The following is an 18,165-nucleotide window of genomic DNA, read 5'->3' as shown; positions in this document are numbered from 1 at the left end:
TATAGAATTGTTAACAGTGCACTTGATCATAATCCATGTTTGATTGTTGTTAAGTAAAATGTAGCAGGCAAGGTTACTTTACATTATATATTTCATAGGCTACTGCTACATAATAAATGTTTATGTCTTTAATTAAAGATAGATGTTGATATGTTATTTCTCTGTCAATAGGGTTTCTTTTCATTATCCTCGTTTTCCAGGCCTGAAAGCCTGGAAAACCTTTTTCAAAGCATTCATCATATTCATTTTCAGTGGTTTTATAATTTGCAGAGAGAAAATGTATCTCCATTTCAATGTCTAAGTGATTACAGATGTGCTCCTCTGTTGGTTTTCATCATCGTCTATAGTGACCCCTCTCTCGATCTCTAGTTCATCATGACTCTGCATTTTGATTTGGCTCCCGTTCAGATTCTATTTTATTTCACATGTTCTGCCAGTTGACTTTGATTTGCTGCAGCTCAGTTTGCTGTTCCACTTGTTCCACATACAATGTTGAAAGAGCCACAATTCAAGCACTCTTTTTTAAATTTGGGTTGAAGGGGAATATGCCACTTTTTTCCCCTTTGCACTTTGGAGGACATTTTTAAAATAGTTTTAAAAAATGTAAGTTGTATTCTTTTATGGGTTTGTTTTATCTTAAATGTTGAAATCTTCATCTCTTTCATCGTGACATTAGTATTCTGACAGTGGTATTTTTTCTACCTTGTGAGTCTGTGGGTCAGTGTTTATATATCCGTCTGTGGACAGATATTGTTACCGCGATGCAAGATGTAGTCATGAAACTTTACAGTTGTATAGTTGAGATCAAAATGAACGTTGAGTTATAAGATCAAAGTCATATCAAGGGGAGCGAGGGGGCCATTGGACCACCAACTTTACGCCCCTGGCCCGATTTTGGCATCACAAAACTGTACAGGCCTGTAGTTGAGATCCAAGTGAAGGCCAAGTGCTCCTGGCTCAATTCGCGGGTGGTGCGACTCCATCGCAAGATGGTCCTCTAGTTCTGTTTACATTCACAAAAAATTCACAAAATGCACCCCAACATCCAAGTTTATTATGGCCTACTTCCCAGTATTTATCATGGGTTAAATGCCTTTAAAAATGTTCAGGGACATTGGTGTCTTGAACGTACTCGCACAGACCTAATTGTGATTGGTCCATTAGGAGCATCTTGTTTCCTGTATGTATTTTAAAGCCAGATCTCGTTAACCTGGCTGGTGTCACTCACAACATCGGCTTGAAAGGTTTTGGCTTCAAAATAAAAGGGCAAAAATAATGAAGTGATGACATTTCCAAGTGAAAATTCCATAAACATTTACATTTTTGAGAGACCATTGGTTCCTGTCAGTAGTGTCATTTATTCACGTTAACGTACCATGGCTGCAGCAAAACAATGTCTCAAGGAGTGATAAAGGACAAATTAGTTTATTTTGAAAACCTAAGCCGGAAGTCTATATGTTTATTCAGGCTAGCTGAAAATGCTGCTACATTCTTCAGCTCTTTCCGTGGTAGTTTTGGGGAATATGTCTCTCTGCGAAGTGAGTTTGTTACAAGAGACTGTTTGTACCAAGCGGTCCAGTTTGTGCCGTCGTTGAAAAACGCGTGATTATCGTTTCCTCCAAAATAAAAAGGCGACTGCGTCTCCTTCTGGTGCTCAACTGAGGGAACGAGAGATGCTGTTGGCAGCATCACGGTGCACGCGGATGTCGTCTGCTCCACGATCATTCCAAATGTCAGCACTTGTCAGTTCATAACAATAGGAGCTTTTTTAGGGTTTGAATCAGAAAGTGACATAACTTAATGTAGTTTCTTGTCATTGACGGTTTGACTGTTGTGTTTTCTAGCTAACAGTATGACAGTATGAGGAACATAGAAGCGTGGGGACAGTAGGGGCTCGTCCAGTTACTAAGTTAGGATACATGGCTTTTCTGGTTCTCACGTCTGTGGAGGATTCATTTAGTGCTAGGGATGGGGCACAATTGGTGAGGGAAGATCTTACACACTATTTTTACAATGTGTGTGGGTGCGCGCGCGCGCGTGTGTGTGTCTCTGTTTGTGTGTGTCTCCTTTAGATGATGCCTGCTTGAGGGAACATAATGGACAATGGCAAACCGAGTCGTGTGTTTCGGCTCCAGCGGATCAGTGAATCGTCCAAGGTCAGTGTGTGTGATGTGTGCCAGTCAGACTCTGACACACATATGAATGTAAACAAGAAGCTTTTACTCATCTCCTCCATTGGCCACATTATTAAATGACTTAAAAGACACACCAGAATCTCAGCAATCAGGCGTCAATAGTGTGTAAATGTGGATGTCTTTGTGAGTGTTCCATCAACATTAGAACACTTAACTTTTATTTTTGCGCAATTTGTTGCAAGAAGCACTGATACTTCAAGGTACCCCCGTGGAGTTGTCTTGTAAGCAAACTCAGTTGTGTTTACATTCAGTGTTTCTCACCAAAACTCATTGTGTGTGTCCTTGAGGTCTAATAATTATATGCATTGCATTATACGATCAACAATACAGGGATCCAGCTTAAAGAAATAAGATGGCTTCTCTCTTTAAGAACTTTAAGTTCCGAAAAATGACCACCCACCAAGTCGTCAAATCCATAAACTTTATAAAAGAAGTGGACATAGTCACTGTGACAATACCCATTGGTACGGCCTTTTTTAGAAGCCTCGAGTTTGGCATTTTGTCCATCACCATCTTGGTTTTTTGGAAACCACAATTGACACAAGAGGCTGGGGTCATGTTCAATCAAACGCTGAATAACAACACTTTTTTTTGGCCAAAGAAAAAGAAAACAGTGGAAGGGTTAAAGTTCAAAAACACAGACAACGTTGTCGTAGCAATCACAAGGTAGCCACGCCCCCAAAGCATACCCTGCTTTGTGTTCTACTCTTACTCTAAACGGGACCATAACTTGCACTCACGACATCGATCACACTCCTGTCCATCCTGATAGAGGGATCCTCCTCTGTTGCTCTCCCTAAGGTTTCTTCATCTTTTCTCAACGTTAAAGGGTTTTTTGGGGGAGTTTTTCCTGTTGTGAGGGTCCTGGGACAGAGGATGTCGTATGTGTACAGATTGTAAAGCGCTCTGAGGAGAATTTGTGATTAGTGATATAGGGCTATACAAAAATATATTGAATTGAATAACTTACTAAATGAACATCATGCTGTATTGAAGACTTGAAACTAGAGATTGAGACCATAAACTCATGTTTACAATGTTTACTGAGGTAATAAATCAAGAGAGAAGTAGAGTCATTTTCTCATAGACTTCTATACAACTAGTAGGAATGCAGATTTAAGGCACTTCCGCATTGGCTCCACGTTTTAGACACGGAGGTTGCCGCCTGAATAAAACCCTCCCTTCCAGCATTATTTAATAAACGCAACAGAGGAGTTGGAGGCGAGGACTGTTGAGGCAGGGCTATGCAGCATGTTAAGTCAGGACTCGAGGAAAGACTGATTGACTGAACTGAACTTTCAGATTTAAGCAGAAGATGAACAAACTTAACTGAGCAGAAAAAAAGCTAAACATTTTTACACACAGTATGTTTTGTGTGTACTGTAAACCGCCTTGTGTTGACAGATGTTCCACTGGGTGGACCAAGCTGTAGAGGTGTTGCGGGGCCTCGACGAGCAGCGGCAGCACGGCCAGTTCTGCGACGTGGTGCTGGTGGCGGACAACCAGCGGGTTCCCGCTCACCGAGCCCTGTTGGCCGTCTCCAGCCCGTACTTCCACGCCATGTTCACCCTGGGCATGAGGGAGCAACGCCAGGAGGAGGTAAACGCACCGTAGGACGATGCACCGGGGGACGGACGGACGTTCTTAAATGTCCAACGCCTGATTAACCTCCGCTGTCCTCTTCCTGTCTGCAGGTTGAGCTGGTCGGGGTGTCCTACATCGGTCTGAATGCTGTTGTTGACTTCCTGTACAGCGGAGAGCTGCCATTGGATGGAGGAAATATTGACCATGTGCTGGAAGCTGCCCACCTTCTGCAGGTGAGACACTGTTCAACACATGATAGTAAATATATAGATGAACTAGGGTGCGTCATCATATTACGCATATGTAAAAGATAGAAGTTGAAATTGAACCAGCTGCCATAGATACGCCAAAAAGGGCTGTGGTGAATAATGTTGGCAAATGTTTGTCATTCCTTCATAGTCTTTCAGTTGTATTATCAAGCATTTATTCATGCACATGTACACATACTACAGTGTCTAAAATAGTTTGTATTGAATATACATTTTAAGACATTTATTTTAAGGCGTTTTATAAAGCACTCATTTCCAAACACTGGGTTGGGACCCACAAGTGGGTCGCAGGAGATTTTATTAGGGTCGCCAAATAAATTAGCCCCCATAGTGCTTTATTTAACATTTATATAACCAGTACACCTTTAAGCCACATGAAGGAGCCTTAATGTTCTCATAATTGCAGTCTACTTATAACATTGAACCTAATGAGATAAATCTGCCAAAATGTATTTATTTGGTCTCATTCATAAAGTATTCAACATGTGTATATGTTTTCTGTAACACAGGCATTAAACCAACGATCTCTTCTAAATGTCTGGTTTACCTATTCAAGATAATAAAAGGTGACGTGGGAATGGCAGTAAAGATGGTCAGGAACCTTCATTCACGCAAAAAATTGCTCTGTTTTGAATTGGGCCGCAATGATTTGTCAAGAAAAAAAGTAACTGTACACATTTACAGGAGGTTTAAAACTGTGTTTGTGGTGCTTTAAAAACGGCTGTGAATATATAATGATATTTGATTATAACTTCTGTATGTTATCATGCGTTAATTAACTGTTTATACGCTTTATAGTATGAGGATTTAAAGAATGTCCTGTTAATAACCAGCATGTTATGAAGCAGTGATTCATTGTTTATATAGTGGTTATAGATAATTAATAAGAGGTAAAAATAGTGTTCATTTGTTTGGAAATAAAAAACAACAGTATAATTCCTCCTGATGGAAACAAACCAGTTGTTCTTTAAGGGGACATGTGAAATGTAAAAATCCTGCTGCTGTTCAGGTGTGGCGAGCGGTGGATTTCTGCTGCCAGTACCTGGAGAGGGAGGTGAGCGAGGACAACTACCTGTACCTGCAGGAGCTGGCCCAGCTCTACAGCCTGGAGCGACTCGACACCTTCATCGACCGCTTTGTCCTTGCGCGCTTCGCCACGCTCTCCCTCACTCCAGACTTCCTTCGCAGCACCCCGCCACACAAACTCGCGTCCTACCTCTCTAGTGGCCAGGTAAACAACACCACGTTGTTCAGATGTTGACACTGTAAGTTTATTCTTGACTTTTGGGGGCAAAGATTTACAAGAAGCCGCTCCTCTCTTCGTCGTCAGGTCCAGTATGACAGTGAGCAGGAGCTTTTCCAGGCCGCCCTGCGGTGGCTAGGCGAGGCGCCCGAGCGGACGGCCCACGCCACGCAGCTCCTCTCCAACGTCCGCTTCCCCCTGATGCCGGCGGGGGAGCTGGCGGACCGGGTGCTGCCGGCGCTGCGGGCCCTTCCGACGAAGGAGGCCGGCTGCGAGGCCCTGGTGGAGGAAGCCCTGGGGTACCACGCCAGGCCCAGCGCCCAGCCGCTCCTGCAAACAGGACGCACCACGCTGAGGGGGGGAGCAGAGCGGCTGCTGCTGATCGGAGGAGAGGTACAGACCAAGCAGCAACCTCTGGGAGTGATGCAAATGCGGAAGTGTCTTAAAACTTGCATTCTCTCCTCTGACCAGCAGGAGTGGTTGCAAAAGAAGTCCGATTGATTTATTACCTCAGTAAACATTGTAAACATGAGTTTATGGTCTCAAGCTCTAGTTTGAAGTCTTCTTCAACACAGCATGATGCTCATTTAGTAAATGATGGTCCATTTAGAGTCAAACAGACCATAAAGTGGAGTATGCTTTAGGGTGGGCTTACTGTGATTGACAGGCGAAATTGCCAAACTCGAGGCTTCAAAACAGCCACAAACCAATGAGTGACTACGTCCACATCTTAGATAGAGACTATGTATATAGTCTATATATGTATATATACATATATAGACATCACAGGTGATGGCTCACCTGTTAATCTGTTATTAGTCCACAAAGTAGACTCTTATATGACAAGGTGTCATCCTCTTGACATTTTTGGTTAATTTGTTTTTGCTTGAATATTTGTCACTTTCTGTGCTGACTTGAAACCCGAGTCAGATTTTAGCTGCAGAAATAAAGACTTGTTGTGCTTTCACATACCCATTCTACTATACTACCATACTACCATAATATTTAGTGTGCCAGAAACAGATTGTCACAATACATAGAATGTCAAAAAATACCAGGATGTTCTACATGTAGCCCGCTTTTCAGGCTGTTCTGACCCATAATCCTTTGCCTAGCAGACGTATGAGCAACAAGGTGAAGGTGCCATGTTATGAGGATGTATGTCCCATACCGGATGCCTCAGTACCTACTTTGTTAGGGCAACTGCAGTATGAACTAAACGTAAAAAAGACAAAGTATGCAAATGCAGCTTTGATTCCCTAAAAACTTGACTAATTGTGTCTCAAGTTGTGACCTTGTAATGTCTCATAACCATTAAACAAATAGACAGTGACTGGCACACTTTTATGCTTTTTAATAACCATGCCTGATCGCTTAACCCTCCTCTCTTTTTACTCCTCAAGGTGTCAGAACGTGGCGAGGAGCTGAGCGCCAATGTTTGCCGGCTGGACGGTGAAACAGGGATCTGGGAGGTGGAAACCGAGCTGCCGGCCAAGCGGAGCCACCACTGCCTGGCAGTGCTGGGGGGCTTCATCTTCGCCGCCGGGGGAAGCTTGTCCAGGGACAACGGCGGAGATGCCGCCTGCAACCTGCTGTACAGATATGACCCCCGCCACAACCAGTGGGCCAGGGTACTGTGAGAAATGTACATTTCTGTAGAGAGTAAAGGAGGAGTCCCCATGGTTCTCTTATGTTTGTTGGCGCTTGTCTTTTATCGGCCAAGTCGCCCATGCACAGTGACGGTATGATGTTATTTTTTTTCCAGGGCGCCCCGATGAATGAGCGGCGAGTGGATTTTCACCTGGGGGCAGTGGGAGACTGCCTGATCGCCGTGGGTGGGAGGAACGACACCGGAGCGTTGTCCTCTGTGGAGGTTTACTGTCCCGCTGAGGATTGCTGGTCCTACGTGGCAGGACTGCCCAGGTAGGACACGTGTCGCCACTGGGTTTGCTGTTTTATGGGGACATTTCTCTCACGGATGGGTTTGCCATGAAGTTTGGCATTTATGGTCCCCTGAGAATGTATCATTAAGAACATACTTTTTTTTTTTTACATCCTTTTTGTATTCTGTCTTTCCTAGGTCCACTTACGGCCACGCTGGGACAGTCCACCGCGGTGTAGTCTATATCTCAGGTGGTCACGACTACCAGATCGGCCCATACCGCCGCGACGTGCTGAGCTTCGATCCATCACGGGAAAGCGAGGTGTGGGTGAAGCGCCGGGCCATGTCCCTAGCGAGGGGCTGGCACTGCATGGCCTCCCCCAACCACCTCATCTACGCCATCGGGGGCAGCGACGACCACGAGGACACCACGGAGCGCTTCGACATCCTTCAGGTGGAGTCTTACGACCCATGCAGCGGCCAGTGGACGCGAGTGGCGCCGCTGCTGCTGCCCAACAGCGAGGCGGGGCTTGCGGTGTGGGTGGGGAGGATCTACGTGCTCGGCGGCTACAGCTGGGAGAGCATGGTGTTCTCTAAGGCCACTCAGGTGTACGACCCTGACGAGGGCTCATGGTCCAGAGGACCCGACCTGCCGAAATGTATCGCAGGGGCCTCGGCATGCGTCTGCACAGTGAAGCCCTCACCATCATCACCCTCTTCGGAGATGAAGAAGATAGGACAAAGGATGAAAGGAAGATTACACCCCACATAGCAGCAGTAATGAAGGACTTTCTCTTTGTCCAAAAATATTTCTGATAAATCTTTTTAATAGAAGAAACATATTTTGTTATGTCCCTTAAACGGGTATCAGCATCACAAAGGCAGAGAGGTGGCAATAACGGTCACCACTGAATTAACTCGAGGGTCTTTTGGTTAAGAACATCCGATTAGTAAGGGGGATGGGAGAGAAAAGAAGAATTCACTCTGCTTTCATTTATAAATGTCCTGCAAGACATAATGTTGAGTTACACACTGCATGCCTGAGTATTAACACTGTATAGACAGATATATGGGCTAGATGAAAGTGTCACAATTAGCATATGAATTCTAGAGTTATGGCCAAAAACGTGTTGCTTGAGGTCAAAGGAACCTTTGACCACCAAATTTGAATTAGTTTAACCTTCTGTGCTAGTGGACGTTTGTGTCAAATATGAAGAAATGCCCTCCAGGCGTTCCTGAGGTATCACATTCACGAAAAAATGGGACGGACGGACATTCCGGCCACGGCTGAAGCGGTGTGGAGGCATAAAAATCCCAAGAGTCCCTCATAATCATCATTCTGGCTCCAAGGTTAATCGGCTTTGCCGGACTAACAGTGATGGAATTGACAAAGATACATTGTTACCACTTCCTCTGGAGTACAGAAATATATTCATTTGAATTATCATTTATCCCTAATTTAAACGTGATCTCACAGAAATACGAAACGCAAGATTACATTTCAGCAAAAAACATCACAAATGTAACTTCACCATTACTCAACATCTCAGGGTTAAAAGTCCTGTGTTGTTGACCCATCCACCTCAACCACTCACCGATCATACTACATCACTACCTCTGACCGTTGCGTAGTCACGTAGATTTAATTTGCGTGTCCACCACAAAAAAAGGATCCTGATTGACTTTCCATTGGCATTGTTCCGTGGTGACACAGTGTGCCACCACCATGTGATGCGCTGTTAATGGGTCATGTCATGTGTTTCTGTGTATATGAAGAGATTTAAAGTGTATGTACTCTGTTGGACACCAAAGCGCAAATACATTCAATTAAATGTTCCATCCAGCAAAACTACCTTAACTCACATAGTAGAGTGTATGTAAAAAAAAAAAAAAGATAATGTATTGTATATTGTAACAAAAAAAGTTTTTTTCAGAATTATTTGCTGGACTGTGCATTTTTGTTGAATTATCTTTAATTAAAATGCAGATGTTAACACAAACATAGTTTTTCGTTCATGACACGAAAACATTAGAAAATTAGGCACCCCACCTTAAGGAGCTGATGGACGAACTGATATTTGTTAAGAGATTTGAAAGATTTGTCTTCACATTCTATCTTGAGTATTATGCAAACAAGGCACTGATGAATCACAGCGTGTAGTACTGATACTGTGGGTAGACTGCATGTAGCCGGTCTTGAGTCTCGTTGGTTGTCATGGTATTAGTAGATCCAGTGTGCCGTGTCTCTCCTGACAGCCTCACACGAACGGGTAGTACGGATGAGACTTGACTCTGAGAAGCAGAACAGTCATCACTGTGAGAACAGCGGCACTTTGCAGAACCTTTTTGCTGTGTGTCCACTTACCCTTCAAGCATGCAGGCCCTCCACCCTCGGTCCAGTCCTCTTAGTGCTCTCATGTCTTCTTCAGTCAGACTGAAGTCAAAGATCTGCACAAACATCAAAACTAATTTGGACAAATGTGTTTTTACAGACAACTATACCGATGCTCATCTTTTTTTGTTTTAAGTCCTAGACAATTTTTATTTTTTATTTTGCAGTGCAGTGTGTATATACCAGCCTTTCTAAGGGGAAATACACCATGTTGTGTCGAATGATGATACAACGCCGGCAGTATGCATCCTGAGAAGAGGGACTTTTTAGTATTATAACATTTTGTAGGGGTTTGTTTAGCCACGCTAGCAGCATGGTTTACACGATCACGGAAGGACTGGGTGCGCTAGCTAGCTATGCTAATTCTTGTCTCATTTAGTGGTCTGATAAACGGTGCGGTGTGGTCTGTAAATCCAAGTACCATACAAACATAAAGACAAAAAGCCAAGATGAGATGTATTCATACTTTATGAAACTGGTCAACAAGTCTTCTTCAATACAGCATGATGTTCATTTAGTAAATGATGGTCCATTTAGAGTCAAATAGACCATAAAGCGGAGTATGCTTTAGGTCGGGCTTGCTGTGATTGACAGGTCGCTGTCAGCCGTATACGGTGTCTCCACGTCACTCCTTCGCATTCCAAATATAATAACTTCTGTTCATTGGTTGCAAAAAAACATGGCGACGGCGAAATTGCCGCACTCGAGGCTTCTAAACGGCAGTCCACAAACCAATGGGCTACGTCACGATGACTACGTCCACTTGTTATCTCTAGTCTATGGTTGGACCACAGACGTAGGAGCAAGTTGCAGACGAAAGACTGAACAATGTCTAATGATCGCACCATTGTCATAAAAATACAATTCTTAGGAGTGAGCCTGAGTGACAGAAACAGTAAGAGGAGGAGAGGTGTTACCTTTGTGTTCTCAAGGATGCGATGAGGCTTGTCACTCTTAGGGATGACTGCAATACCCTGCTGCACATGGTACCTCAGCAACACCTGGGGGAGTACCGCTGTTACTAACAAAGGAATACACACACTCACACACACTTAGACCACAGTAGACTACGCTGACCTGTGCAGGGCTGCGTCTGTGCTTCTTGGCTATATCTGCTACGACTGGATCCTCCAGGAGCTTATGCGGATCAAGGACTCCTCTGAACCTGAGATAGGCGAGATACAAAAGACCAGAGCACAGGATTGCACCATGCAGACAAAAGGCCATTCAAAGCACTTTACAAGGGCAAAAAATATATATTTAACATTAACATAAGACTTTAAGAATGCATCACAATTGCATTCAAAAGACATCGAAAACAAAAACAGAAAGGGAAGTAAATAAGTAGTTAAAAATTAGATCGAAATTCATCAGATGACATGAGGGTTCTGGATAAATCGTAACATACACATCAAATACAAACCACTGTGACAAGCTTCCATGAGGAGGTGCAAGGAGGCTTTTTTGAGAAACAAAATGCAAAACTTTTCTGATTGACTGTCAGCAGTTATAAGGGAGGGGTTCTGCTGCAGGAACCTCTACAATGTCAATGTCAGTGTTTTTATTTTTATTTTTTAAACCTAGACTTCATGTCCAAGATTGATCTTATTTGTAAATAAAAAGATGGAAACAGCTCCATTTATCTGAAATCTATGGAGTGAAGATGACAAAGGGTTGGTTATAAGATGACAGATACCTTTATGTACAATAAACAAATCCTGAGTAAAGTGACTTGTTTACAAACTCTACTTTGGTTGTAACTGTGCAATACGAACTAACACAAAGTTGATCTAAATAAATGTGTCCTCTTTGGGGCAAACTAAGCTAACAAATTGAATCGAATTTGGATCACAGAATGATCTCTGAGAATAGTCAGATGTGATATCAGCAGAATTATGCAGGTGCTTGATTCATTTTCAATCACCAGTCTGAGTCAGTGGAGTGTATGAGGGATACTTACATCTCTGGGGGTCTCTGCGGCGAGCCAAAGGGACTGTAGGCAGTCAGGGCGATGCTCTTTGATTTACAGAACTCTATCATCTCTGTCTGCACCAGGTAGGGATGAAGCTCAATCTATGGATGATATAACACCAAACAAAAGCTGAATAACTGTGCACAACCTGTCATTCATTACATTATGTTGAAATATGGAAGTTGCACCACTGCGTGATGTAAAGTGATTACAGCACATAATTACATTGCACCAACACATCCTCACATCATGACATTGCACGACCACATTCTCACATGATTACATTTCATTCACACATTTCCAATTAATTCTGTTGCATGAACTCATGTATGTCATCTAACATCATGAAGATCTATTCTTGACATCATTCATCATGTAATGCAATATGTTGACATCAAATGTCCATAGTCATCAAGTTGAATGATATTTAATAATGTCATAGATGAATATTCTGGATTCTTTGCTGTTAAAATGTTTACTTTTTCATCTCTTATCTTGATATCATAATGATGAATTACAATGCCATATGATCACAACATATGAAACTGTATCACATCATTGTGAGACCCATCGTCCGGTGTCATTATATGGCATCATTGTTTGATACTATGTTGCTCATATTGTCCCACTACAAAAATGAAATATAAAGTAAAGCCATTTAAAAAAATTCTGCTTTTATTCTTGATCCTGGAATTACATTTCAGGCCTGCATAAGAACGGATTCTAAATTCAACTTCCAACCAGAGTGCCTCCTCTGTGCCTTGTTGTCTTTTTCCACTTTCTATTGGCAAATGAAGGCAAGACAAAACTTTAATAATGCAGTTAATTTAATAAGGACAACCCAAATGAGGTTGAACCACTCACTTTGTACTTGTACCAAAATGTGGGATATGGGTCCATACTTATAAAGTGTGGAGGTATAAGGATAAAGGAATATGAATGTACAGACTTTCCTCCACTTACGTCACTAAAGGAGTTAAATTTGCAGTACCTGGTTGACAGCAGGGGGTAGCCTGCACAGAGCAAGAAGCCTCTCCAGCTGCAGGATGCTGAAGTTGGACACACCGATGCTTTTCACCTTCCCTGAGGCTTGCAGGGCTTCCATCCCCTGCAAACACAACATTTGCATCGTCCCTCCATCTCAGTGTTCTGTTTTTTTGCATTTTGGGTTCAGTCAGATTACTTCCCCCGTAACGCATCTTACCCTCCAGACATCCACATAGTCTGTGTCAGAGGTCAGCATCTTTCCGTCCTTCTTTGGGAAAAGGTCGTCACCCATTTTCTGGGAAGAAATGTAAAGGTAAAAGTCAAACAGATGCTTCTATGAAATGACATGTAAAGTATTACATCTATATTTAAAAAAAATGTGTTGACCCTTGGACTTTAAACTGAGACAATTAAGCTCTCTTTAAACGTGCGAGGCACCATGGCGCAGACCTCCACAGATGGCACGCAAGTTACGAGCAGTGTTCTCTGAAAAAATGTAGATTTTCAAGATCTCCTTTTTCTAAAGTGTTTAAAAACAAATAGTTTGCGTTTGTAAATTTGGATAATATGCTTAACCTTTAGGGCAACAGGGAAATGCACAAGGTAAAGATCCAGGTAGTCCAGCTGGAGATCATTCAGGGACTTATTCAGGCATTCAGGGATGTCCTCTGGGGCATGATGGGTACACCACAGCTACATACAAAAAAAGGTACAGGACAGGAGGGTTAACAGAAAATAAAGGTATCCAAGTATACAAAATAATGTCAGCTAGTTCTGCTAAAGGTTCTCTATACCATAATCAGAGCATGGCAGCAAACAACTATTTGCTATGTGCTTTATTAGTGCATGTGAGCTTGCCCCACTGGCTAGCTCACGGCCGCTGCTATGCACTGAGACTATACGGCAGTTACCGCTGATAACGTTGTTGCAGAAACCGGTTCCCCCTCAGGTCCTCAGGTAAACACTGTTAGCTATTTCGTATTCAACACCTGTAAAGTCAGAATTCTGATTTTAAAGTTCTTCCTAAAGATTTTAAACTTCATTTTTTTTCTGAGATTAAAGTTAGAATTTTGACTTTGATGAAGCCTGTGCCCGTGCTCCAGTTTGTTTCCCAGTGTCTCTTGAGTCTCCTTCTCCCTTTTGTTCCGTACTCCTCTTATCTTCCATAACCAATCAGTTCTCACTCTCGACTTGTCAAATAACATCGTAAATCGACGCATGGAGGCCCTTTTAGTGGTTAATATTAGCGGGTATTGATTTTATCCATCCATCCGTACTCTTATCGATACTGCTTATCGCTTCAGTTCCTTATTGATACTCTTGTCAGTTCTTTTTGATTGTATTGTAAGAAAAAAAGACAATTAATTAAGAAAACAATCAATATTGCCTCTATTATTCTTGTGTATATATATATATATATATATCCATCCATCCATCCATTTTCCTCCGCCTATCCGGGGTCGGGTCGCGGTGGCAGCAGGCCAAGCAGGCTGACCCAGACCTCCCTCTCACCGGCAACATGTTCCAGCTCATTCTGGGGGATCCCGAGGCGTTCCCAGGCCAGCTGGGAGATGTAATCCCTCCAGCGTGTTCTGGGTCTTCCCCGGGGTCTCTTCCCAGTTGGACGTGCCTGGAAAACCTCCAGTGGGAGGCGTCCAGGAGGCATCCTAATTAGACGCCCGAACCACCTCAGCTGACTTCTTTCGACGCGAAGGAGTAGCGGCTCGACTCCAAGCTCCCTCCTGATGACCGAGCTCCTTACCCTATCTCTAAGGCTGAGCCCGGCCACCCTACGGAGGAAGCTCATTTCGGCCGCTTGTAGCCGCGACCTTGTCCTTTTGGTCACGACCCAGAGTTCGTGACCATAGGTGAGGGTAGGAACGTAGACCGAGTGGTAAATTGAGAGCTTTGCCTTCCGGCTCAGCTCCCTCTTCACCAAGATGGTCCGGTGCAGCGCCTGCTTTACTGCTGCAGCCGCACCGATCCGCCTGTCAATCTCCCGCTCCATCTTACCCTCACTCGTGAACAAGACCCCGAGATACTTGAACTCCTTCGCTTGAGGTAGGCACTCCGTCCCCACCTGGAGGGAGCAATCCACCGGTTTCCGGCAGAGCACCATGGCCTCAGATTTGGAGGTGCTAACTCTCATCCCCGCCGCTTCACACTCGGCTGCAAACCGCCCCAGTGAATGCTGGAGGTCATGATCCGAGGAGGCTAACAGGACCACATCATCTGCAAACAGCAGAGAGGCGATCCCGAGACCCCCGAACCTGACGTTCTCCGCCCCGAGGCTGCGCCTAGATATCCTGTCCATGAAAGTCACGAACAGGACTTATATATATATATATACATATACATATATATATATATATACATATACATATGTATATACATATATATATATACAAATAGTCTTTCTTGAGCAGCAATGCAAAAAGTTCCAAAATCTTTAAAATACATTTGCAGTTAAACAATTATGATTATCTTTCATATATTAAACTATTCTTATTATCAAACTCTGTATGGCATCTTTAACGTTACCTGCAGTGGACAAGGATGGATGGCTGCTCGCCAATCAGTAGAAAACTGCATTTTTGCAGATGTTCTGCTTGTTGTTCAGCTTTTTACTCTAAATAAATCTGTAATAAATTCTGACTTTATTGTTAGAGTTTTGACTTTGTGGCCCTAATCCTCTTCCGTAGACAACATAAAATATATATATATATATATATGTATATATATACATCAGTTGTGTAAACAAATACTGTATAATTCCCCCTCCTCATGTTGCACCACCCACCTTGCTGACGATGAACATGTCCTGGCGCCTGATGACGCCTTGCTGTATCTTGGAGCGCAGAGCCTTGCCGATATCAACCTCATTTTTGTAGTTGTGAGCGGTGTCTATGTGGCGATAGCCAGCCGCAATGGCAGCCTCCACCGCACCCTGGACCGAGGTGCGGGGGAGATGAGAGGACTGCAAGAAGCAAAAAGAATTATAAAATAGGCCCACCTTCACCACTATCTGCCATATTAAAGTTAAGAAACAGTTATATACTCACTTTCTTGCTGGGATAAGATTATCGATACCACTCATATAACATTTGAGAGTATTAATAATCTTATGTTACTCTTGGCAAGACAGCAAAATAAGCTAATTTCCCTAAATGTCAAACTGTAGACCCTTTTATAGTTTGTGAACAGCTGTAAGCAAGTGTGCACATGCAGAAGTACGGCGAAGTGCAATAGCTTTGTCAAGCTACGTAGGAACATAAATATTAACTTTATTCTCTTTTAAAATGGATGCTACAAACAGTCCAGTGGTAGTCAACACGGTTAATCAACTACGTGAGTTACTACGAGCAACCACGGATACTTTCGACTTTCGACTTAAAGTCAAAAGTTAACATGGTCACTGGTTAACCTGAAACACCTGTTCCTGTGAAACGTTATGTAGAATTCTGCAGAACTTGACTCCGCTGTTAGAATATCGATACTGACAACCGAACATGCAACAACCAGACATGTTGATGGTGGTAAAACTTTGAATTAAATGTTTAAAGTGCTAACTCGTCAATTTCCAAGTCTGTCACATGATGCCATTGGGCCCAAAAGACTTTCCCCAGATACTTACATTGGGGCAGAGATGTCTGTAACCCTTTTTTCAATTAAAAAAAGGAATAAATTCTTTATGTGGAAGTCAAACGTTTTTGCTTCATGTGCCACTGAGCAACTTTCTGAATGGGGCGCCACCTCCCAACGTCCAGTTCTCTTTATACATCAATGGTTGGGATGTGTAGGCAGCCAATGAGGGAGCTTGCCATTTGACCTTGAGGCGGGCAAATAATCTGCCTATCAGAAGCCGGTATTTTCAATTGCCTCTCTTGGCAGACTTCTTTCGGTAAATACTCCTATACCTAAAATACATGCATTTGCAACACATAAATAAAGAGTCAAATAGTATGCAAAAAAGCCCAAAATTGAGAATAAAAGATATAGGAAAGAGGGTTTAGAGTACCTTCCATGTCCCAAGACCCAAAACTGGCATCCGTGTGCCATCGTTCAACTCTATGGACCTGGTCACCTGTGAGTCCTCCATGGAGCAGGCAGCAGCAAAAAGCAACAAAACGAGAAACTCGGCACACACTCGGTGCACACATGCACTCGTACACTGTCGGGGCTGTCCTCTTCCTCTTTTTCCCCTGAAACTGCAACTGCTGAGTCAACGTCCTTCCTCTTTCTTTGCTGATTTTACTTGTCTATCTGACCTGTGTCTTTCCTTCTCTTTCTCTTTTTCTCTCCTATTGCTGCTTTATCAGTCCAGTGGTTAATTATTGGACAACACACAACTTCACCACCATGTCTTTAAGGGAGGAGGGAGGAGCATGTTGCAAAGGTCACTCTTCTAATAGGGGTAGCAGTGCACACACACACACACACACACACACACACACACACACACACACACACACACACATAAACACACACGCACACACATAAACACACAGAAAGGCCAGGTCGCACTGTAAATAGAGAAATCTGCTGTAATCTTTCCAGTTCAACATTAGATGGCGATATTGAACTGCACTGTGCGCCTAACCTACAAATGCTGTCGATTTGTAAGAGAAATATTTTATAATTTCAACAATAAAAGTCTCCCAATCTTCAAATATAATAAGCCATATTAGACATAGGGATACACAATAACATTAAAAAAGAACTTTATCCAGGTTTTGTATGGTGTGTGGGTCTATACTGGAACAACATTTCATTTTTCAGTTGTTATTTTATGGTGGCCTTAAAGGACTTCTAGGTATTTAAAGGGAGGTTGCTCACTAGCATTGTGATTCATTTTATGTTAATTATTATAGCATAAGTATAAATTATAATGTTTAATCTCAAAACTTCTCCCTTTTAATGCTTTTAATTTGAAGAAAAAAACAACTGCCCCAGGGGCCCTGAACGCCTCAATAAATAGTGTGCCATTTGGTTTGTGGTGATGTGATTATTGAAAATATGTTCGATAAGGGCGTCCTACATTATTACCCATCCTCCTGATTATCTGTCATGCAGAGGGGCCCTGTTCCAGTTATCAATGAACAAGACAAACATACTGCCACTTTGAGGATACAGTACATAGAGTTACATGCTAACATTAACAAGCTCACAGAGACAAAGCTAATATGCTGTTGTTTAGCAGCTGCAATGTTTACCGTGTTTACGAAGCAGGTTTGTGCGCCAACGTCTTATAATTACCACTTAACACAAAGTACGGCTGAGGCTGATGGGAATGTCATTGGTTTTGCGTGTATTTGGTCAATTACCAAAAATGTTTGCCTGCTGATGCCACTTGATCAAAAGTTAGAGGATCACCAGAGTTGTTACAATTGATCGTGAGGGGGATGCATCCAACATTTGTCAAGACTTTTTACGCTTAAAACCACGAATGTCGACCTCATGGTGGCGCTAGAGGAAAGGTCAAGGGAGCACCAAAAGTCCGCCATGAATGTCAAGATTTCATGGCAATACATCCCAAGGTTAAGACATTTCAGTCCAGACAAAAAGTGGTGGACAGATTGACGTTGCAAATGCTAAATTATTATACCATTTATTTTACGTGCACCAGACATGTATTCGATTT

At 42.9% G+C, this 18,165-nt stretch overlaps 2 protein-coding genes across 3 annotated transcripts; one reads left to right on the top strand and one right to left on the bottom strand.

Annotated features, from left to right (window-relative positions):
- The first annotated feature begins 1,221 nt into the window (after window positions 1–1,221).
- On the top strand, window positions 1,222–9,173 carry klhl36 (kelch-like family member 36). Of its 2 annotated transcripts, none has more exons than XM_076075847.1 (9): window positions 1,222–1,732; window positions 2,073–2,156; window positions 3,600–3,794; window positions 3,890–4,012; window positions 5,058–5,279; window positions 5,379–5,684; window positions 6,695–6,922; window positions 7,057–7,214; window positions 7,372–9,173. In XM_076075847.1, exons 2-9 carry the CDS (start codon window positions 2,097–2,099, stop codon window positions 7,943–7,945), a joined length of 1,866 nt encoding a protein of 621 aa, XP_075931962.1. In that variant the 5' UTR covers window positions 1,222–1,732; window positions 2,073–2,096; the 3' UTR covers window positions 7,946–9,173. The 2 variants fall into 2 exon arrangements, with proteins under 2 accessions (XP_075931962.1, XP_075931955.1); XM_076075840.1 differs by having other exon boundaries at window positions 1,451–1,538.
- On the bottom strand, window positions 9,129–16,816 carry LOC142931773 (aldo-keto reductase family 1 member B1). The gene is made up of 10 exons (XM_076075860.1): window positions 16,543–16,816; window positions 15,325–15,501; window positions 13,101–13,217; window positions 12,742–12,819; window positions 12,529–12,645; window positions 11,526–11,638; window positions 10,643–10,730; window positions 10,483–10,566; window positions 9,539–9,621; window positions 9,129–9,465 (listed from the first exon to the last, which is right to left on the bottom strand). The coding sequence occupies exons 1-10, from the start codon at window positions 16,621–16,623 to the stop codon at window positions 9,432–9,434; spliced, it is 972 nt and encodes a 323-aa protein (XP_075931975.1). The 5' UTR covers window positions 16,624–16,816; the 3' UTR covers window positions 9,129–9,431.
- Between the last annotated feature and the right edge of the window lie 1,349 nt (window positions 16,817–18,165).

The sequence above is a fragment of the Anarhichas minor genome, unplaced genomic scaffold, assembly GCF_050575085.1.
Source record: "Anarhichas minor isolate MPS153535 unplaced genomic scaffold, ASM5057508v1 ptg000005l, whole genome shotgun sequence".
In the NCBI taxonomy this organism is placed as follows: Eukaryota; Metazoa; Chordata; class Actinopteri; order Perciformes; family Anarhichadidae; genus Anarhichas; species Anarhichas minor.
Note: the sequence above shows the minus strand (reverse complement) of the source record. Positions and strands in the feature narration are given on the sequence as shown.

Bases quoted from the DNA above. Each gene is read 5' to 3' on its own strand.
- klhl36 (XM_076075847.1), top strand. From the start codon at position 2,097: ATGGACAATGGCAAACCGAGTCGTGTGTTTCGGCTCCAGCGGATCAGT. The intron at 2,157-3,599 runs GTCAGTGTGTGT...TTGTGTTGACAG, and splicing joins GGATCAGTGAATCGTCCAAG to ATGTTCCACTGGGTGGACCA. The intron at 4,013-5,057 runs GTGAGACACTGT...GCTGCTGTTCAG, and splicing joins AAGCTGCCCACCTTCTGCAG to GTGTGGCGAGCGGTGGATTT.
- LOC142931773 (XM_076075860.1), bottom strand. From the start codon at position 16,623: ATGGAGGACTCACAGGTGACCAGGTCCATAGAGTTGAACGATGGCACA. The intron at 12,820-13,100 runs GTTAAGCATATT...ATTTCTTCCCAG, and splicing joins ATTTCCCTGTTGCCCTAAAG to AAAATGGGTGACGACCTTTT. The intron at 10,567-10,642 runs GTCAGCGTAGTC...GTACTCCCCCAG, and splicing joins ACAGACGCAGCCCTGCACAG to GTGTTGCTGAGGTACCATGT.